Source organism: Myxine glutinosa, chromosome 8 (assembly GCF_964187855.1).
Source record: "Myxine glutinosa chromosome 8, kmMyxGlut1.1, whole genome shotgun sequence".
Lineage (NCBI taxonomy): Eukaryota > Metazoa > Chordata > Myxini > Myxiniformes > Myxinidae > Myxine > Myxine glutinosa.
The window spans coordinates 111,514,622-111,537,753 of NC_136268.1; the positions used below are offsets into that span (position 1 = coordinate 111,514,622).

The 23,132-nt window shown below is 41.5% G+C and overlaps 1 protein-coding gene and 1 long non-coding RNA gene across 3 annotated transcripts in view; one reads left to right on the forward strand and one right to left on the reverse strand.

Annotated features, from left to right (window-relative positions):
• The window catches only part of DNA2 (DNA replication helicase/nuclease 2), a 105,147-nt gene extending 97,002 nt beyond the window's left edge, over positions 1-8,145 (reverse strand). Inside the window, exons 1-3 of one of the 2 annotated variants that reach the window (XM_078783682.1) lie at positions 7,898-8,145; positions 4,523-4,576; positions 2,045-3,330 (exon numbers count right to left, since the gene is read on the reverse strand). In XM_078783682.1, coding sequence (XP_078639808.1) covers positions 2,045-3,330; positions 4,523-4,576; positions 7,898-7,924 — 1,367 coding nt within the window. In that variant the 5' untranslated portion in view covers positions 7,925-8,145. The remainder of the gene's footprint in view (positions 1-2,044; positions 3,331-4,522; positions 4,577-7,897) is intronic. The other variant, XM_078783683.1, reaches the window with a different exon arrangement.
• Positions 8,146-13,026: 4,881 nt separating this feature from the next.
• On the forward strand, positions 13,027-21,762 carry LOC137432857 (uncharacterized). The gene is made up of 2 exons (XR_013624225.1): positions 13,027-13,178; positions 21,310-21,762. It is a non-coding gene; the product is annotated as an uncharacterized LOC137432857 (long non-coding RNA).
• Positions 21,763-23,132: the final 1,370 nt, after the last annotated feature.

Genomic DNA, 23,132 nt, shown 5'->3' on the forward strand with positions numbered 1-23,132 from the left:
CAGCTTTGGTACGAACTTCGCTGAGATTCTCCTGAAGCCCAAATCCTCCTTCATAATGGAATGAACGGATCCAATGCTGACGCCCACCTCGTCTGCAAGTTCTCTGATCGTGATTCGACAATCCTGCATCACCAGGGTCCTCAATTGGTCAATGACGATCTCATTTCGGGATGTTGAGGGCCTACCCGAACGTGCTTCACTCTCCACTGATGTGCGGCCATCTTTGAAGCGGTTGTACCACTCCTTTATCTGTGTGGTGCTCATTGCTTCGTCCCCGAAGGCCTGTTGAATCTTGCGGATCGTTTCCACTTGGGAATCGCCAAGCTTTACACAAAATTTGATGCAGTAGCGTTGTTCAAGTTTTTCCGTCATTTTGTCAAAAACGAAAATCCGACGGCGCTCACTTACACTTCCTCACTCATTGGCGGTCTGCCGTCGAATGACAGCTTCTGCAGGTGGGAAAAAATTCATGCGTGCGCATTAGGATCGCCTACATACGTGCACCAATCAACGCCTCCCGTGCTTCATTTGTTTACGCACGACAAATTAAGGTCGCATACTTTTTGAACACACCTAGTATATATTTAATTTTAAAGCAAAAACGATGGCACTTAGGTGGAATTTGTTTTGAAAGCCATTAATTCATTAGATGCATTGGCCGATGTATATTCCAAGTTTCAGGGAGTTTCGATGTATAACCTTTGAGACTTTTCTTAAGAAAACTCAGGAATGCGTGAACGGATGTTGCTGAAATTTGGAACATATTACCTCAATGTACAAAGGATTTACGTCTGAAATTTGCAATCAATTTCGTAAAGTAGAAGCCGAGAAACGAATTTTCAGTCCCCATGTTAGTGTGTACCATGGTGTGTACACCCGGTGTGTACCCCGGTTTAGAATAGGTACACCGTATCCTGCGCATCGTAAGAGGCGACTAAGGGTTGGCGCCAGGAAGGGCATCCGGCCATAAAAAACATTGCCTCAAACAGGGAACCATGATTGTCATGGGGCCCGCAAGGCTAACCCCTGCTCTCGTGGGGAAAATGGCCTTAAAACGATCATTCATTCATTTTTCATGTTAAAGTTGAGCCTGGTGTTGGCTTAGCGGTTAGGGTGCCGGCTTGGGATCCTAGGATCCTGGGTTCGAATCCCGGTCGATCACTGAATTAACGCCAGGGGGGTTGACTCAGCCTGTCATCCTTCCGAGGTCGGCAAATTGAGTACCAGCTTGCTGGGATGAATGATCACGGTGTGTACCCCGATTTAGAATAGGTACACCGTATCCCTGCGCATCGTAAGAGCGTGACCAAGGGTTGGCGTCAGGAAGGGCATCCGGCCATAAAAACATTGCCTCAAACAGGGAACCATGATTGTCATGGGGCCCGCAAGGCTAACCCCCACTCTAGCGGGGAAAATGGCCTTAAAACGATCATTCATTCATTCATTCATGTTAAAGTTGCATACAGAGTAACGATATAAAGGGAGAGGTGCTTTACGCCTCCCTTGATAATGTATAATGGTAAATGTATATAAAGTATAATGGTACAGTGGTATTAAGTACAGTATATGCTATAAATAGTGGTCATTTTGAAATCCAAATTGGCCCACATTGGGGGCACCCAAAAATTGGTATCAAGTAGTTTTTGGTTGGTATATATTATGACAGTATTTCCTGAAAATTACGAAGATTATACTCAAAAATGCATATGGATTCAAGAACCTTACAGACTATAAAAGTCTAAATGGCACCACCCCCACAGTAATGTCAGACCATTATTTCCAAGATCAAGGAATGAGTCCCGACATCATGCATGGTCTTCAAGCAGCTTTTAAAAGCTTAGCAGAGTACATGATGCGTCTGCAGTCCACAAAATCCAAAGTAAACTGGCTTCACTTGCAGCAAAAATTAAAACAAATCCTACTTAACTCGAGTCATCGATCCATATTCATTAAAATAATTCGCTGCTCTCTAACGATACACATTTTACAATCCAAATCAAACAAAACAACAACGAGCAAAACTGGGACAACATATAAAGCTCACTCTTCATCTGGGAGTCCAGAGCTTTCCTCCAACGCAGCCAAGAGGTCTTCCGTGAGGTCATCTGGAAAAGCACTGTTCATGGCATCTTCTTCTGCAGTGGTCAAGTTCTTAAGAGTATCTGTGCTGCTGAGATGCCACTCCATATTAATGCAGTCCAGTGGCACCTCTCGCCTTGATTGACATGCAACGACTGTTTCAGCATCCAGGTCCACAAAACTTTCCTCAACAGCGAGGTCTGTAGCTTTGGTGGATTTCCCCACGTCATGCAACGTAGCATCCAGGTCAACAAAAGTGAGGTCTGTAGCTTTGGTGTGCTTCCCCATGCCGAGCAACATGTTTAAAGATGACATACCAATGCCGTCCTTGTTAGGTGACAGCCCAGCATCGTTGTACTTCATAGAAGCGCATTCCAAAACCTCCCCTTTTGAAGAATCACAATTGTGTGCTGATCTGTGAGATTCTTCAAAAGACATACCATGTGAACTCAAAGGCTCAACGATAAAATGATTGTGCTCTTCCGCACCAATGTCCTCTGCAGTGGGCGTCATATGAATTGCAAAGTTTCCATCATCATCTACTTCTTTTGGACTCCGATCAAATGGTCTCCAGGTTTTTGCCGGTCTTGGTATCCATACATCTTCATCAACAGATGGCTGCTTGTCTGGTCCACCCACTACCTCCTCACCATGTTTTTGAGGATTCTTAAAAAATATGTTTGAAGCATTTCCCGAATATAAAATGCTCTTCATTCTAATGGAATTTTCTTTCGCAAGAGCGTGATCTGCTTTCGCAATCACTTCTGCACAATTTTTCAGATGCATGCTTGACTTAGCTTCCAGACAATCCTCGAGAAGTAGATCTGCATGATCAACCGCTGTATCCCTCTTCACAAAAGGTACATCTGACCTGCTCTTCTTAGTACAAGGACCCTCAGGGGTTGTAATCGACGGTTTGCTCTCCGGCTCTCCCCCTTTCTTATTTTGAAGGAACAATTTACCGCCACCTCTTTGAGAAGCACCCAGATGTTTTGAACCGAGAGAAGAATGAGTGATAATGCTGCGTGATAGTCGGTTGCAATTTTGCCCAATACTCAGTTCAGTTTTGTTTACACTTTTGACAGCGCTTGCATTTCGATGATAGCTCACTAAAGAGCCTACACTTGGTGGAGGAGACTGTGTCACACTGATTTCAGAACTTCCTCCATCCTCAAGCACTGTCACAGTCTTCAATATGTTCACAGTTTTGTCAGTATTTAGGACTGGTTGAGAAGTAACCATTCCAGATTTCTGCACAAAAGGGATAACACAACAATGGTTGTACATAAATAAAGCTATGAGAAAACAGTTACCATAATCACTTGTATCAAAACTTGGGATGAGTATTATCCACGAGAAATAAAATGAAGGCTCTGTTTCTCCAAACTTTCTCACACCAATACAAAACCAACCTTCATTACTGGGTGTCGCCATCTTAAAATGCAGTGCATTTTGGGATACCTCATGCAATATTGAACAATATTTAGAATTACCACAAGCCAATGACTCACTAAAGACTTCAGAGTTACTAATGAGCTATTACTGTACCAATCGGATAGATGTCACATATCACATGGCAAGAGTTGTTAGGTACATCCTTTAGGGCACATCATTCATCATATTGTTTCATACATGTTAGAAGCCATCTCTTACTTGTGCCAAATTAAACACCCTCTAAAATGGCTCTCTACAAAGTTGAGCAAACCATTGCTTTTGAGTTAACTAAATTACCAGTCTTTAGCTTTTTGGATATGGGTTACACATATAAACTGGGATGTTCCTGAGAATTTTATCTGAAAAGTGCCCTGGGTATTACACACTATTGATTACGGTACCAGCTATCATGATATTGCAAAATGTATGTGGTAAAGCATTCTTCCTTTAATTCAAGAATGTCTTTCTAAACCTTTTTTTATCTTTACAGGAGTTTGGCTCATGGAAGAGCAAGGTAGATCTGAAGGACAAAAATCAAGGGAATCAACGAACAGGATAAGAGGAGGAAACACTAAAACTAGCAAATAAGATTGTTGGGTTAGAAAAGGTTAATGGGAGTAAAAAGATCATTGTTTTAAATAAACTTTAAAGAGAGCAATTTGAGTTTAAAGAAAGCAAGTGGTGGGGAGAAAGACAAATAAACAAGTAAATGAAAAAACATGTTTTAGGGCTACACACTGTTATTTAAAAAAAGTTTTAAACCTTTTTTTTTTTCCATTTTTAAAAATGTCATCCATTTAAATTTAAAAATGGATGTGCCTTTCTTTAAAAAAAAAAAAAAATTTGATAGATGAAAATGTACCAGAAAAGAGGAACGTTGGCCAAATTTCAGCTCTCTAGGACGTATGGAACCTAGAAAACGAACGGCTCAACGATTTGAAAGGGGACAAACAAAGTTCAGTTAAATTAAAGTGTGTAATAATAATAAACAATAAAAAGAACCTCGCACCTTGGGAAAGAAAGTTGCAATATCAAGTTGACCTTGTCCCATGGCCTGGCTTGCCTGCAAACAGAGATGACCGCCGATTAGGACGTTTAACCTCATCCACACAGTTGTCGCTGCTTCACTAGCTCACAATGCAACAATTGCTGCCGATTAGAATAAAACCAATCAATCTCATCACTTCTCAATGTACGTTTATCATACCTCAACTACTACGTTGTATATTTAGACAACTGGAGAACTTTAAAAAAAATAGCAAATGTGTTCAAAAGGAAACAAAATTCATTTATATGTCAATCAGTTTCATCAATGTGCTACGATATACAAGGGTCATTTTAAGTGTTGTCAACCAACCTCTATCATAGACGTTCAACATTCTTCATGTCACATTATTGATTATAATCTGCATCCCATTCAAGACACCTAATCCAGCTGTCAAACATTTTGATCCCAGGAAGAAGCCTACCTCCTGAAGTGTCTTTAAGCCGCTGTCACACCTTGACGTTTTAGCCAGCGTATGCCGACGTATGAAAAATTTGGCTACGTTAAGAGCACGCTGAAGCACGCTGGCATACGACGTAGTACGCACAGCTCGTCGACAAATTTCGTGCATGCACAAAATTTGTCGACGTATGCCAGCGTATGACTCACACCAACACTCAATTTTGATACGTCGGCATACGCTGGCTAAATCGTCAAGGTGTGACAGGGGCTTTAACACGATGAATGCAAAAACGTCTTCCACGAATCCCAAAATGATATTTTTTTATAGAAAATATGGCAATATTTTTCGTTTTTCCTTTTCTTCCACATCACCAAGGATTTTCAGTGAGTTCAAGACTCTTCTTCATTGAAACTTTGTTTTATGGGCACATCCTTGATAGTAGATGCCACAATTACAATTTTGTAAACAAAACCAAGCATGAGAAATGTGATAGCCAGAAATAATAAGACAATCGGCAATACATTTTGCAATTACCTTCATGTATTAGTCAAACACCGACAAGCAGGATGACAAACTTTGGGAGGAACCGTGCGGACATATCTAATGATAATATCAAAGCTCAGCTGCCTCGCCTGTCATACAATTTCCATCTTTTATATGCCTCCGTTGACGGTCGCCGGCCGCATTATGTTTTCAGGTTGTCCGTCCTTCCATCCGTCCATCCGTCCATCCGTCCATCCGTCCATCCGTGATAGGTTTTCGTTACCACGATAACTTGTGAACCAGTGATGGGATTCTGACCAATTTTGGTACACTTATGTAGAATGATCAAAGATCAAAGTCCATAATAGGTCTATAACTTGAGAACAGCTGAAGGGATTTAAATTAAAACTTGACACAAGTATGTATAATGATGTAAACATGAACTGATTAAATTTTGGGGTTAAGAAGTCAAAGGTCATGTCAGGTAAAATGTGATAACTTGAGAACAGCTGAAAGAATTTAAAGCAAACTTGGTACAAGTATTATAATGATATCATAATGTGGGCGGAGGCATAATCGGTTCTAAAGGCTAATTCTGAAGGGTTCTAAAGGGTAATTAGAAAAAGTTCAAAAGGGTAATTATAATGGATTTTGTTATTAAATTGGCAAAGCCTAGAAACTCTTACTATAATTCACCAAATGTCCGTCCGTCCATCCTTCCGTTCGAAGGTACCGCAAAAACGGCTGTTGTAACGATATTTTGGGTGGGTATTCCTGGGACCCCTGGGAGTAAAATAGGCTATATTGTTTTTCCAATTTTCCCAAACACGATAGAATAATATTTACCGACATGAACAGTGATGTGGCTTTTATTGAAATTCTACAAATACTGTTTAGATTTTGATGAGAATTACGAACCTGCCGCGAATGCGGAGGTGGACAGATTACGGCCATGAGCGGGTTTGATAATATCCCAATACAACCGTCATTCAATCGTAATGTTAAATCGTTAAACGTTAATCGTGTTAATCATTTTGTTAAAGTATCAATTGATGATTGGATGAATACAATTACGATTTTGAATTCGTAATTGTATTCACCCAACCGTATGGAACTTCAGATCAGGATTTAAATATTTGTTTATGTCACGAATGTTGTTGAAAGTTTATTTTTTATATTAATGTTATTTAATTTGTGATTGGAGTTTTGCTGTTTGGAATAAAAAGAGAGATATCGAGTTCAAGTGAATGACGAAATGCCGTGACGGTTTCTACTTTCTCAGCGTGAAATTCGCGGATCGTCATATGCAGATTCGCCATTGACTGGGTATAGAACAAACGTACCCATTTGTTTGCGAACGGATACGTTTTTCATGGAAGTCCTTCACGAACTTGCTGTCCATGTCTGACGTGCGACTGAAGGTGCTACAGGAATGTGGAATTTATTGGTTTCATGCTTTAGCATTCGCCGTTTCAACATTGTCTGTTTGCTTCTGGCCTCCCACCCGTCCCACGGGTACCTCACTAGTATTTAAAATGCCAAATTGAAACGTTTCCTTCGGACACGGGTGCGATTTTTAAAAGAATGATGAGCTGTCGATGGAAACAAAATGGTGCCATGATCCACGTGAGCACAATTTTCATGCCTCCACCGACAAAGTCGACGGGGGCATTATGTTTTTGGGTTGTCTGTCCGGCTGTCCGTCCATCCTCGATAGGTTTTCGTTACCGCGATAACTTGAGAACGACTGAAGGGATCCAAGTCAAACTTGGTATAATTATATATTATGATGCAAAGATGAACCGATTACATTTTGGAGACACGAGGTCAAAGGTCAGAGGTAATGTCAGGTAAAAGTGTGACAATTACAACAGCTGATATGAAGGGATCCAAATCAAACTTGGCACAAGTATGTATAATGCTGTAATAATGTGGGCGGATCATATTGGTCGACGTCGTGACGTCAGAGTGCCGTTCAAGTTTTAGGATGCACCACGTCACAACTCCAAGTATATGGGGCCTCTACTCTACTGTCAATACCCCCTCCCTGCAGCAGGGGACAGTACCCAGTAATTAAACCACTTGCAATATAACGTGTCCAGACTCGGAGTGGAGATTGATTTCGTTCCTAAGCCTCGATTCTGGCTACCCCCAGTACGTGTGCAAAATTTGGTGTCGGTCGGCCATGCTGTACGTTCGACTCCAGAAGGTGCACACATATCCCCATACATGATACATACATCGCATAGCCCGTATTTTCGGATGATTTAATCATACTCATAGGTCTACCTAGTAAATTTAACCCCTTAGTTACCACCGGACACTGTACAACAACCAGAGAGCAACAACCCTGCGACATCGTTTATCCGACATCCAATATAACAATTCCGAGTCATACAAAAATCAGAAGTTATTTCGTTCCTCAAATGAAATATACCGGTACACGTACTCACCGTGGTTCTGCTCTTCCGCAAAGGCATCTCGGCTTGAACTTGAAGGAGCTCTGGGTTCGAGTCTCACTGGACCGAAACGGGCATTTTCACCAAGGCCCGCGGTTACATTCAAACAACTACTTTGTGCCCAAATAAACCTCACATGGCTCACAAAGCTCTCGCTTCCTCAACCCGAGGCACATCCGTCGCTTTCCCGCGCTACCTTTAAATATTTTGAATCCATTTATTCTTCAACTTCTCATACTATCATCATCAGCGGATAATTCTATCCGAGTAATAAAAAAAAAACCGCTTGCTTATATTATATAGATATATATAGATGTATCACAAGATGAAGAAAATATTAAAGATATCTGCGATTGTTAAAAAGTAGATACGTATTACCATCTACCATTTTAGTTATTTTTATTGTAAACGACAATGTTGATCATATCCACTTAATATACATATAAATATAAGCGTAGCATTGTGAAGAGCATATATTTAAATCCTTTGCAAAATATTACAGAAAACAGCGATGAGAAAAATGAAAACATTAACAAGGAAACAACGCACTCTATATTCATACACCGTCGAAGTTAACGCACCAATAATTGCGCTGTTTCTTAAGATTATAAAAACAGAATATTACAAGATGCTAAAAATAAAACGACATATATGCCTTTATTGATGTATAAATACATTGGTGAGATTGATAATGTAATTTACACAAATGGCTTCTTCATTTTGTTCAAGCAACAGTTGTTGCGATATTTTATTCAAAGGCTATACAAACCATACCACAAAAACAAAATCTGAACAGCATGGTAATACCGTGGTACGAACACGTTCCAGCGAGGGGATCAATGTCAAGTGCCGCCTGACATCTGCTACTAACTACACTGCTGTGACTCTCATTAACTGTGGAAAGTTTCAAAGGCAAACAATCTTGAAAACGTTGGCTCTGACTCGCGCAAATATATAGAATAAACTCAGTAAAATATAAGAAACTGAAAGCATCTGTAAACTGGTGTTGAGACAGATTATGATTTTCCGTCCATTAATTAGACATCATGTGTCACCAAAGAAAAAGACGCGATGGGCTTTTGGGGCCATATCTTCATTATATAATGTCTATACTAATACACGGCCGGGGAAGTGAACAATTGTAATGTAATGCTGCTCCTGCTGCATGTGTGATTAGTGTGTGTTTGCTTACGTGTTTTGTGAAATACCAAAATGCCCTTGCGACTCGAACAGTCGAACGGGATCGTATGAGATCTCGCGAGAGCACGCCACGCTGACGCAGGTGTGGCTTGACGAATAAGCAGTTATGTTATCTTACAAGAATCAACATTTATTCATGGTTTTATCCAACAGTAAAAAATTGAAGAATCAATTGACAAAAATAGAGGAGTGCTTATGGGAGGAGAGAAAGGAGGGTGAAATTAAACATTTGCAAGGAGTGGAGAAGGGAAAGGATGTTGTGAGTAGATAGGATAATGGGAGGGAGGAGGGGAACCATGCTTTCTATAATTCACGGATGTGTGTGTGTGTGTGTGTGTGTGTGTGTGTGTGTGTGTGTGTGTGTGTGTGTGTGTGTGTGTGTGTGTGTGTGTGTGTGTGTGTGTGTGTGTGTGTGTGTGTGTGTGTGTGTCATGGCATGCTACTCTTCTACTCTTACAGTTCTGGCCCATTACATCCAGATTTGCTATATGTGATGAGCATGTATAGGTGTGTATAGCATGTATAGGTGTGACCCAATTAATGTATAGGTGTGTTTTTATCTTTGCCGGTGGTATTGGGAGGGAGAGGGGCGTGGGAGGGATGACATTTCTCTATGTAAATGTGTATTGTGTATCACCACCTCCAGGTGGGAGAAGGTATTACAAGTCCCCACCCTTTACAGTACAGTATTCCTTTCTCCACGTTTTCTGGGGCAGTGAGGAATTTGGAATAATTGTAAGCAGTGGCCATATGGTTTTTTGCCTCGTGCATGGAAACCGGGTTATTATTTTTGCTACTTTCCTGTTATCCTGGATCAGGGTTAGTGTTAGGGTTAGCGTTAGGGTTAGGGTTAGGAAACAGACCGCTGAGGAAAAAAAAAAAAAAAACGCTGAGGTTAAAGGTCCGGGAAAACAGGAAATTACCTTTTTTAGCCGCGTCGCAGACGCTGGTCATAGAGTGCCCTCTGCTGTTGTTGTTGTACTTCTTGTTCTTGTTCTTGCAGAGAAGACAAAACCTCAAAGCTCCACCCATTCTGGGAACCATAGCTCCACCCATTCTGGGAGAGGCTTCATATAAACAAATATCCACCATTTTATTAACTCGCATAGCTTTGAGGCCTGTTTTGTAGGCCCGTGGTGTCTTCCTCTCTCACACAGTTTTATTTCAAATCAAATTCGATATATCATTGCATTTTTCACAGTCGCTAACATAGTTTTAGACTCGGTTGAAAAAAAACGGGAAGAAAATCCGATGAAAGTTGCCCTTTATAGAACGAAATGAATTCTCAAAGGCCTGTAACTTCAAGTCCATTGAGATTTTTTTTTTTAAATCGCGGCATGGTCAGTCATACACCGCCCGAAATAACAGATGGGAAAATGCCGAGATATATATATTTTGTTTAAATCGCGGCATGGTCAGTCATACACCGCCCGAAATAACAGACGGGAAAATGCCGAGATATATTAAAAATTCGTCCATTTGATGACAAACGTCACGATGAAATATTTAATTTATACGTCGTCACAATAATGTGGAGAGAGGAGCATAGCTTCGTTCACATGTCGCCACATACGGGAAATTGCCGAGATATATATATTTTTAAATCGCGGCATGGTCAGTCATACACCGCCTGAAATAACAGACGGGAAAATGCCGAGATATATTAAAAATTCGTCGCCACACACGGGAAATCGCCGAGATATATTTTCACTTTGCACAAAAATAACATCAAGTAATCGAATCAATAGGAATGTCCTGTGCCTATAACATCGACGTTATAGGCACAGCTGCATCTCGGCATTGTGTAACATCGACGCGGCTTTTGTTTTAATTAAAACTTTTTGTACTTGTTTTTTAGCCGCGTCGCAGACGCTGGTCATAGAGTACCCTCTGCTGTTGTTGTTGTCTTCATGTTCTTGTTCTTGCAGAGAAGACAAAACCTCAAAGCTCCACCCATTCTGGGAACCATAGCTCCACCCATTCTGGGAGAGGCTTCATATAAACAAATATCCACCATTTTATTAACTCGCATAGCTTTGAGGCCTGTTTTGTAGGCCCGTGGTGTCTTCCTCTCTCACACAGTTTTATTTCAAATCAAATTCGATATATCATTGCATTTTTCACAGTCGCTAACATAGTTTTAGACTCGGTTGAAAAAAAACGGGAAGAAAATCCGATGAAAGTTGCCCTTTATAGAACTAAATGAATTCTCAAAGGCCTGTAACTTCAAGTCCATTAAGCTTTTTTTTTTTAAATCGTGGCATGGTCAGTCATACACCGCCAGAAATAACAGACGGGAAAATGCCGAGATATATATATTTTGTTTAAATCGCGGCATGGTCAGTCATACACCGCCCGAAATAACAGACGGGAAAATGCCGAGATATATTAAAAATTCGTCCATTTGATGACAATCGTCACGATGAAATATTTAATTTATATGTCGTCACAATAATGTGGAGAGAGGAGCATAGCTTCGTTCACGTGTCGCCACATACGGGAAATTGCCGAGATATATTTTTTTTAAATCGCGGCATGGTCAGTCATACACCGCCTGAAATAACAGATGGGAAAATGCCGAGATATATTAAAAAATTCGTCCATTTGATGGCAATCGTCACGATGAAATATTTAATTTATACGTCGTCACAATAATGTGGAGAGAGGAGCATAGCTTCGTTCACGTGTCGCCACACACGGGAAATTGCCAAGATTTTTTTTTTTTTAATCGCGGCATGGTCAGTCATACGCCGCCTGAAATAACAGATGGGAAAATGCCGAGATATATTAAAAATTCGTCGCCACACACGGGAAATTGCCGAGATATATTTTCACTTTGCACAAAAATAACATCAAGTAATCGAATCAATAGGAATGTCCTGTGCCTATAACATCGACGTTATAGGCACAGCTGCATCTAGGCATTGTGTAACATCGACGCGGCTTTTGTTTTAATTAAAACTTTTTGTACTTGTTTTTTAGCCGCGTCGCAGACGCTGGTCATCGAGTGCCCTCTGCTATTGTTGTTGTTCTTCTTGTTCTTGTTCTTGCAGAGAACACAAAACCTCAAAGCTCCAGCCATTCTGGGAACCATAGCTCCACCCATTCTGGGAGAGGCTTCATATAAACAAATATCCACCATTTTATTAACTCGCATAGCTTTGAGGCCTGTTTTGTAGGCCCATGGTGTCTTCCTCTCTCACACAGTTTTATTTCAAATCAAATTCGATATATCATTTCATTTTTCACAGTCGCTAACATAGTTTTAGACTCGGTTGAAAAAAAACGGGAAGAAAATCCGATGAAAGTTGCCCTTTATAGAACGAAATGAATTCTCAAAGGCCTGTAACTTCAAGTCCATTGAGATATATATTTTTTAAATCGCGGCATGGTCAGTCATACATCGCCCGAAATAACAGACGGGAAAATGCCGAGATATATATATTTTGTTTAAATCGCGGCATGGTCAGTCATACACCGCCCGAAATAACAGACGGGAAAATGCCGAGATATATTAAAAATTCGTCCATTTGATGACAATCGTCACGATGAAATATTTAATTTATACGTCGTCACAATAATGTGGAGAGAGGAGCATAGCTTCGTTCACGTGTCGCCACACACGGGAAATTGCCGAGATATATATATTTTAAATCGCGGCATGGTCAGTCATACACCGCCTGAAATAACAGACGGGAAAATGCCGAGATATATTAAAAATTCGTCGCCACACACGGGAAATTGCCGAGATATATTTTCACTTTGCACAAAAATAACATCAAGTAATCGAATCAATAGGAATGTCCTGTGCCTATAACATCGACGTTATAGGCACAGCTGCATCTAGGCATTGTGTAACATCGACGCGGCTTTTGTTTTAATTAAAACTTTTTGTATTTGTTTTTTTTCAGGAGCGAGGCGTTAGTTGCCTATACACTGCCCAAAAAAGGTACGTGTAAGAAGAACGTGTTGCGTGCTTGGAACAAGATCGCTTGTGAGGCATGTACTCTGCTAGTGCTTGTGAGAGGGAAAATGTACACCAAGGGTCGTGAAGTTCCCCCATATTGACCTACTGGTACATAAGTATAGATGGTGCATGGCATCAAGAACCAAAATGAATTTTTGTAAAAGAATGTTTATTTTACAGTTACAATCATTGACTTTTATTTGACTCGAAACCTGGTGTTGACTTCACGGTTAAGGTGGCTGGCTGGAGATCTTCGGGTTCGTGAGTTTGAGCCCCTGTCGGCCGATTAATTAACACCACGTGGGTTGACTCAGCCTGGGGCTGGGGCTCAGATCCTTCCGAGGCCCCACAAAATGATGCAGCCAAGCACCCACAGGCTACATAATGTCGTGTAACACCCCATTGGTTAATACCGGGGAAATCACGGATAGCCAAAGCCAGCTTTAACTCCAAAGGCATTCAGTTCAAATACGGATTTCACTATACAAGCACGGGAAGAAGAGAGAAGAAGAAGAAGCGGGAAGCATTTACCTGTCAGTCCCGCGCGGCAGGCTTCAATCCTGCAGGAAAGTAACTCAACCGAAAACGGAATTAGAATGTACAAAAATAGACAAGTTTATTTTACGGAACCTGATAACAATGAAACGCGCTGGTTAAATAACCATGGTTCCTATTCAGAGCGCTCCCACACCAGACGTATCAAACACACAAGGGGATATTTAAATGAAAAGCACCATTGTGTGATTTATCGTGCACTCAACTCAATCGGCGCCTTGCCAGCGATCGTCCAGTCCAAGCGCGCACTCCGGTGTTGGCGGGAAGTAGGCCTCAATCCGCCTCGCTCGCGCGCTGCTAGGCTTCACCGGGCGTCCCGCTCACCCCGGCTTTGTGGTGTTCCAGTGGCAAGCCGCCCTCTTCCACGCGCAATCGCTCACGATGTCCGGAACCAAAGGAGAGAGTCGATGGCGGAGGAAGGAGTAAGGGGCAGCAGGAGAAGAAGGGAAGAGAGGCTAAAGCGAGGAGAAGGACGTCCGGGCACGAAGGGAATCAGAACCAGAGGGAGGTCCAAACAAGAAGGAAGAAGCAGAGGAAAATGTCGGTTTCTCTTCACCTTTTTATAATCTCCTCTTGGCCAATCAGCTGTCTCCTTCTTGTCTCTGGGCTTCAGCTGCATGCTAATTGCCCCTCGCTACCAATGGTGTGATCCCCCCATCAAACACTTCGTCCAATCCATCGCGAGGTGGGTGTGGCCTCAGCCTGCCTGAGCATTGTGTGTCTGCCAAGTCGGGGTTGTCAGTCCAAGTGTGTCATCCGTGTTCCGGTTAGTTTTATTGTTGGGGGGATTTAATTAGTGTGTGCGCTGCTATTGGGCCTACCTAGGGTCTAAGGTGTAGTGCCATACGGGACAAAGGATAGATCACCAGGTCTCACACACAGGGGAATTAACATAATCCCTACTCTATTTAACACAAGGCCATCCTTGTATGACCACAAATATACACTTACGCGAACAAACCACCAAAACAAACTTATTATATGTGGGGTTCCCTATCACGACAATTGGAGCATGATACCTATACAGATCTACCTGATGTATATATCACTCTACCCCAAAATTCATAACAATACGAACCACTGCCACCACCATTTGCCTCTCATAAAAGACAATTGATTTGGGCATTTGATTTTCATCCCATATGCATGTCTCTCTGCAAAATGGGGATTTAATTAAATACAGTATAACCAAATAGATGCGAAATCCCAGCATAAACCATGAAAAATGAGTTAAATTAAAGATTATCCAACAGTTCCAACATTGTTATATAACCCTCAAAATCGTAATGATATCATACAGCTGGTTGTTCATTTTCCCCATGTTAAAAAAAAAACTTTTTAAAAAACGGGAAGATATTGGAATCACCTCATCTGTCTGTCCATCCATCTGTCTGTTCATCTGTCGTGCTATCTCCTCCTAAACGGCTATGCAGAAATTCACAAAACTTGGTAGCTATATGAACACCACATGGCAACAAGGTGCGACAGCAATATAATTTTTGGCCCAGCCCCCTGGGGTGGGTCACATTTTTAGACATTTTTGTAAAACGGGGTCAAAGACGGGACCAAAACGGGACCAAAAAATGCAATTACGGTCACAATTTAATGAAACATTGTATATGCAATCAACATTGGGGGTGTACATGAAATATGTAACGATTTTTTTGATTTGACCCCTGGTGAATGCCGCCTCTCCCCAGGGGGTGAAGACTTAGGGCCACAGGGGTTAAAACAATATTTTAACTCAAAATTTGATACTGCGTCATTCCTGGTTGAACCCTGCAATTTTTCAACCTTGGCACTTTGGGAAATATGGGGGTTTGCAATGGCGTGCCATAGACTTCGCCCTAGTTGTATTTTGTTTATTCAAGAAAGTAAGCCGAGAATGAGAAAGTAAACCTCGTCACAAGCCGAGAACGGCACTCAGTATAGGGCATACCTCCGACAGACTGAACAGTTTACGTTTTGTAGCTCACTGATAGGTCAGATCTGGTTCCGGATCTGAACTCGAATCTAATCGGCTTGTTCTTGTAACCTACCCAACTCATCCACCAAGTTTTGTCATAACTTGTCCATAACCTTTTTTAATATCGTGCCATATATCGTTTTTGGCTCCATCTTTTTGGACATTTATGTATCCACTGCCATTATCACTCCTCAGAAAGTTAGGAAAGTCATCCGAGGGCTGGACATTTCAAAAGCTACTGGACCATATCGTATCCCTGCAATTGTTCTGAAGATGGGCTTCCAAGAATTGCCCCCTATTCTCTCAAAACTGTACAACCTATGCCTGTCAAAGTCGGTTTTCACCTTGCTGGAAGTTGGCATCAGTTGTACCTGCATTTAAAGGCTCTGGAAATAAATCTGATCCATCCAACGACAGGCAATCAGCCGTCTTCCCATTATGAGCAAATTATTTGAATGCCTCATCAACCAGCAGCTTATGACTTCCTTGAAAAAAACCACCTTTAGAGGCCATTTTTTCCCCCGCAAGCGGGGGTTGGCCTTTTTCGGGGGCCGTGGTTGTTGTTGTTTTTCGGTCTCCTTTTTGAAGCAATGTTTTACGGCCGGATGCCCTTCCTGCCGCCAACCCTTTTTGTCGCAAACACCACTTCCACTTCCTTGGAAGAGCACAATCTCCTAACTGACGTTCAGTATGAATTCCTTAATTTCCGGTCTACTTGTGATGTTCTTTCCTTCATAACTGAACAAGTGAACCAGGCCCATTATTCGGCATGGCAAGGCCATTCTTGTAGCCTTTGACATCTCCAAGGCCTTTGATAAAGATTAGCACGAGGGTTTCATTCACAAACTAAAGTCATATGGTATCTCTTGTCACTTTGCTTGCAATAATTTCAGACTTTCTCAGAGATTGTCAAGTTTTTGTGGGACATGAGGGTCAATCCACTGCAGCCCATAACATTAATACAGGTGTTCCTCAGGGCTCTGTGTTTTGGGCCTTCTTTGTTTCTGCTTTACATAAATGACCTGCCCAACAGCATTTCATCTCTGCTAGACGTTTGTGTAGCCACACTACTTATCCTGGCTCGCTGCTTGCACCACTCCGCCTTCAAGCCAGCGTCAATCGAAATTGGGACCTTGAGAATATCAGTAACTGGGGAAAAGACTGGTTCATCAGCATCAATCAAAAGAAGACCCACCTGTGTTTTGTGTCCTGGTCAAGATCCCCCTCTTTTCATGACATTGTTATGGACCGAACACCATTACAATAACTTGATGGCATCTGTATTCTTGGTCTGGACATCACTTCTCACATTGGTTGGGATAAGTGAATTTCTGGCATTGCTGAAAAAGCCTCCCAGTGACTTGGCTGTTTGTATCGGCCTCGCCGATACTTCCTTCCAAGACTTCTCTCGACCATTACAAGACCACCATACGTCCAGTCATGGAATACTGTAGTCACATCTGGGGGGGTGCTCCGACTCATCTTCTGTTCCTTCTTGACAGAATTCATTGACAAGTTGTTAACCTGGAACGCCATGATCTGGCATAATCTCTGGAACCTCTCTGGGTTTGACGATCTGTGGCCTCTCTGTCTCTTTACTTCTACAGGTACTATAATGGAAGATGCTCAAAGGGTCAAAGGGCCCTTCACTATACTTTCCCCTCCTTTACATACCTTCACGCGCTCTACACGTTTGGCAGCCTCTGCCCACCCGCACACTGTTTGTGTTTCCAAGATACTCCTCCAGGTTTTTCACATGCACTGCCAAACTCTGGAATTCTCTACCTGCATCCTGTTTTCCAGCAACATACAACCTTTCCCAATTTAAGAGAGATGTGAATAGGTATCTCTTTTCCCAGTAATTCCCCTACCCACAATTTATATTTTGTAAATGCCACCTTTGAGTGGCTTTATTGGCCTTGTCATGGGAGAACTCCCGATAGGAAACTCACTCAATGGTGAAAAATCACTTAGAAAGAAAGTCTAGTATCCGGATCAGGAGCCGGATGTTCACCAAAATCGAATCAAATCGTCCTTGCCTAAGACTCAATCTGGCCATAAAGTTTCGTCTGAATTTGTCCATAAATTTGTCCGCAACGTGAAAACATGACCTTCGGTGGCGGAGGTAATAACAAGATGTGGAGGCAAGCAAAAGCGATAACTTGTCCAAAATTACAGGGCGTCCAGCTTCAAAGCACTTGTTGTCATCTGGATGTTCTTTCTCAAGATTTTGTATAAATTGCAAGTAGATGTAAGCTGATTTTACAAAGAAGTTGTGTCCTGAGGCAGAAAAAAGGCAGCATATCTTTCACATATTGGATATGTCGATGGCAATTTTCTGCATGTTATGCTTTAATGAATCTGTGCAGTACTGCATTGCATGTCTTTCATTTCCATGTGATAAAGCCAAATAGATGCAGTGCAAAGATGGCTGAGTGCCTGCTTCCCCCTCACAAACTTTTCGTTGATTTTTGTCAAGGATATTCTCTTCACAGACTAATTCTGCAGAAATGTCCTCACTCAGTAGTTATCTCCGCCTGAGGAGAGGGTATTGCATTTGAGTCCGTCTGTTACTTGCAAAATCGAAGATTTTTCAAGTAAATTGGTTGGTTGTTTCTTACTTGGGAAAAAAAAAAAAATTTTTGCAAGTATGTTGATCACTCCGGTTTGTGTGTGTGTTTGTTTGTTACTTGGCAATTTTTTTTTTTTTTTTGCAAGTATGTTGATCACTCCGGTTTGTGTTTGTTTGTCTGTCCGCTCAATTATACTTGCCTACAGGTCACAATTCTAAACCGATCTTCGCGAAACATCACCAAATGTTAGAGTTCGTGATCCGACAACATCCTATATATTTTTGAGGTCAAAAGGTCAATATAGGCCAAAGGTCAACCACTTTTTTTCAAATTTCTAAAATCCTCAATTTTAATCCGATTGACTTGAAATTTGAATAGGATTTCCATATCGGCGAATTGAATTCAACCAACAACTCTGAATGCAACCCTCTTGTGGTTAAACTGCCAAAATCAAGACTCTCTGCTCACCTTCACTCCTTCATTCCTCTTTTCTCCCACCTCTGGAACAAACTCCCTCACTCTCTTCAATCCCATTCCACCCTCCAGGTCTTTAAAACAGCTGTTCACCACCATCTCTTATCTTCCCCCATCCAAAACCTTGATCTTTTCTACCCCCGCTAATTTCACCCCAATTCCACTTTTTTGAAATACCAACTTCTGTCCTGGAAGTCCTTGGTGTCCTTGTGTTTTATACTCCTCCCACCCCCCCACCCCAACTTCCCACGCCTCCTCCCCCCAAGCCCTCTCCCTCCCACACATCTCCCTGCTCTCAAATGTTGTGTTTGTGTGCTGCCCCTTCTCTCCCCCATCTTGTCTTCCGGTCCCTCTTTTTATATATTTTGTTTGTCTGGTTGATTTGTTTGTGCAGTAAATGTCAGCTCTTTCACGAGCCTCGATTCAGTATACAAAAAAACCCCAAAAAAAACAACTATTTTTGAGATCAGCACAGGCCAAAAGGTCAACCACTTTTTTCGCATTTCTAAAATCCTCAATTTTCATCCGATTGACTTGAAATTTGAATAGGATTTTCATATCAGCAAACTGAATTCACCCACCAACTATTTTTGAGATCACCATAGGCCAAAAGAGCAACATAGGCCAAAGGTCAACAACAATTTCGAATTTCTAAAATCCTCAATTTTCATTCGATTCACTTGAAATTTGAATTGGATTTTCACATCATCTAACTGAATTCAACCACCAATTCTTTGTGAAGTCAAAAGGATGCTCTACTGAGTGCCATTCTGCTTTGTTCTCTTTTGGCATTTGTGTTGCTCTATGAGTGATTTTTCATTTGTCTGTTCGTCTGTTTGTTTGTTTGTCCGCACAGAATAAATATAATTTTCTCTTCAACGGTTGGTCCGATTGACAGGAAATTTTCACCATAGGTGCATCTCCACCTGTATAATTTTTTAGAATGATAATTATTTTTGAATGACGTCATAGCTCACGTGGTATGGGCGAAAGATAATTATTTTTGAATGACGTCATAGGTCACGTGGTATGGGCGCTATCTTGGAAAAGCTGAAAAACTTCGCACCTCTATTTCTCCGAAAGCACTGCATAGAAAAAATTGAGACATGGATCATTGTAAAGAACTCTCCATGTGGAATAACATATTTTAATGAGGATCTCATAGGTTCCTCCATTATGACGTCATAATGAGACAAGTACAAAACTTCATCTGATCAAGATGAAATTTCTTGTCTAGGGATAAATTGGTGGACAAAAATATAATGACGACGTCATCGGTCACGTGGTTCGGCCGCCATATTTGTATGAACACAAAAGCCTTAAAAACCACTGAAAACACGTCCAGGGGAGGGTCTGCAATCTCTGATTGCTCTTTCTTGTTTTTCATATCGCTGAGTTGTTTCTGACGAGCCATCTGCAGTTATATTGGTTGTGCATTACATGATGCTTGAGGTAGTTTGTGTCCACAATTTTGAACAGTTTCCAACACAGTACTGCTTATTCCTTGAGCTTCGTCATTGTCTAATGTGGCAGTGTTTTCTAATGTCTCAACACTTATTTCCCTCAAATCCTGGAATATTGAACAGTTTTGTTAACAATATAGCATTGATGTTGTTATAGCATTGATGTTGTTATAGCATTGAACCAGAACTAACTGGGGCAACACATTAACAACAACATAGCATTGAGGGCTGTGTCGATCAAGAAGTGTTCTCTGACAGCCTTTGATACAGACATCCCAGTCACTATGTGTCCAACTCCATTTGAAGCATATACAGTTTGAAGAAGTTCATAGAGGCCTAAAGAAGCCATAAGGTTGCTGATGGATCTCAGAAAGCTCATTTATATGTGTAAACCTCCTTGTCGCAACACAACTGACTGCAGGTCGCTCAATGTTTGCCGGTTCGTTGGAGATGATTGTCAGGGATTTCCATCAAGGTCTCTGGTCAAATGTGAGAACTGCCTCTGATCCAAAGTGCTTTTCTTGGGTACAGACAAATTTCATTGAAGCTATGTGCAGCTCATGTTTTTATTTAATATTAGGTCATTAAAAAAACAAGAATTTCGGTCTTTTATATTTTCTGCAGCCAAAACTTTTCTCGACTTTTAATATATTATTTAGGCAATATCCGTCTACATGTTCCACAAGAAAGAAATTGTCTTGCGATATTTTTGAGGTTAAAATAAAGATTGATTGACTGGACTGAGAGTGTTTAATGAAAGAAATCAAATCAATTCCAACTCCAAACTCTATATCTGGTCATTTATTGTTCAGACTCAAAACTTTGCTGCCCAAATCGTACTCCTTGTAACTGCTGGTGGATCCTAATGGAGCCTATATGTTATCGCCCCTACAAAAACAGGTTATAAGAGTATCTTTCATATCACCATGACTATCCCTTACATTAACGATCCCATGACTATCCCTTAATAGTGATTCGTGTACCTTTCACGTGTTTTGTATAAACGTGCAAGAGGATCGAAATTGGAGTGTCTTAAGCCAGACTCACAGCAAGGCTATTGAAATATAAATATTTGAACCACTGTCGTTGCGTGTGATTCATGTGACATTTCCTTTACAAACTGAGAAAATTGTGTTTACCCGAGGATTGTGTTTACTTGTATGGACGTGTCACCCCTCCATCCCATACCTACCGTCTCTGACGCACAGCAATTCCACAACCCAAACGAAACCACAGTCGTTCTGTGTAACCACATCTGTGTTGGAATCACAAACTGGTCTCCACGAATTATTGAAAGCATGACCAGCAGTGGGCGCTCGGGGTGCAAATGCCTAATGGACGTTGGATCATCCTGAATGCACACTGAGCAATTGCTAACAGCCTAATAAAATCGGAATTTCTGAATGCAACAAATTAGGATTTTCTGGCAATCGGAATTGCTCTGAGGAAATCAAACTTCACGTGGAATAAAGTTTAAGTAACCATGTGACCTCTGTATGGGATACGAGGGGGCCTGTAAAGGGTTCCCAACGTGATAGAAACTGTCAACCAGTGAAGTTATCTGTAGTTTTATATTTATTTTATTGTTCATGTAAAATAATTTAAAGTTATTTTTTCTACAAAAAAACGTTTTCACATTAAAATTTTGAAACTAAAACATTTGCCATTGTTTGTTTTTATTGTCATTCTATCCGTAATGCTGGTAATTTCACACATATTACCAAATGTTAAAGCCATAAAGGGAAGTAGATTTTAGCTTGCAAGATTGCCGGATTGTCAGAGCTTTGCTGTAAAAACCTTGTGCATTGTGGTTAGAGAATCTCATTTGAGTCTGGTAGGTCAGTGGTTTTACTCTGAACGTCGATAATGAACGTCGATGAACCATTATCTATTATAGTTATCTACTTCTCTAGGCCAGGTGTTGAAGCCTGGTGTTGGCTTAGCGGTTAGGGTGCCGGCTTGGGATCCGAGGATCCTGGGTTCGAATCCCGGTCGATCGCTGAATTTACGCCAGGGGGGTTGACTCAGCCTGTCATCCTTCCGAGGTCGGCAAATTGAGTACAAGCTTGCTGGGATGAATGATCCCGGTGTTTACCCCGATTTAGGATAGGTACACCGTATCCCTGCGCATCGTAAGAGGCGACCAAGAGTTGGTGTCAGGAAGGGCATCTGGCCATAAAAGCATTGCCTCAAACAGGGAACCATGATTGTCATGGGGCCCGCAAAGCTAACCCCTGCTCTAGTGGGGAAAATGGCCTTAAAACGATCATTCATTTTCACTTCTCTCGGCCAGGGGCCAGATGTGATTTCTGGTGGTCTTGGGTACTTCATCTGCTAGAAAATTTTCATTGTTGTCAGGTGTTAGGCCCATGTGGGGTAAGACTATTGCTCGGGTGGATAAAGATCTTGAAAGTGTTGCAATATTTTTTTTAAAGAAATAAAGTTGTCAGGAACAGCAGAGAGAGAGAGAGAGAGAGATGGGAAGCATCAACAGCAGAGCCAAAGGCCAATACAGAGGGAGGCGAACAGAGGTGAGATGAAAAGAAACAAATGAGTGGAGGTGGCTAGTGATCCTGGATTTAGGTAGTTTCACCAGAAGGGGTTGATGGTGGACTGTGCGCATCCTGCAGAAACCTGGATTGGGGGTGAGGGGTTGTTAGGAAAGAGCATGATGCAAGACTAGAAAGGAGTCGGTAGAAGACAGAGAGATCACTGACCTGTCTGCGATGGTGAAGTGATTTACAAGTAAACACAATCCTAGGGTAGCTACAATTTTCTGTCGAGGATGTGGCGACATACATGGAATGATGTTCGAGTGAGTTGTCTATTTCAAATTTTGATTCTGAATGCTCCCCCCTTTTGTTTTTAATTTGCTAAAAAGAGAAATAATAAATATATAGGCCAACATGGAATTGATGCCTGAGTGAGTGTAGAGAGAAATAACATTAACATGACTTGGAATTAAGGGCCAACATGGAATTAATGGGGGTAGAGGCACTGTTGTCTCGAAGCAGACTAGTTAACCCCTCCC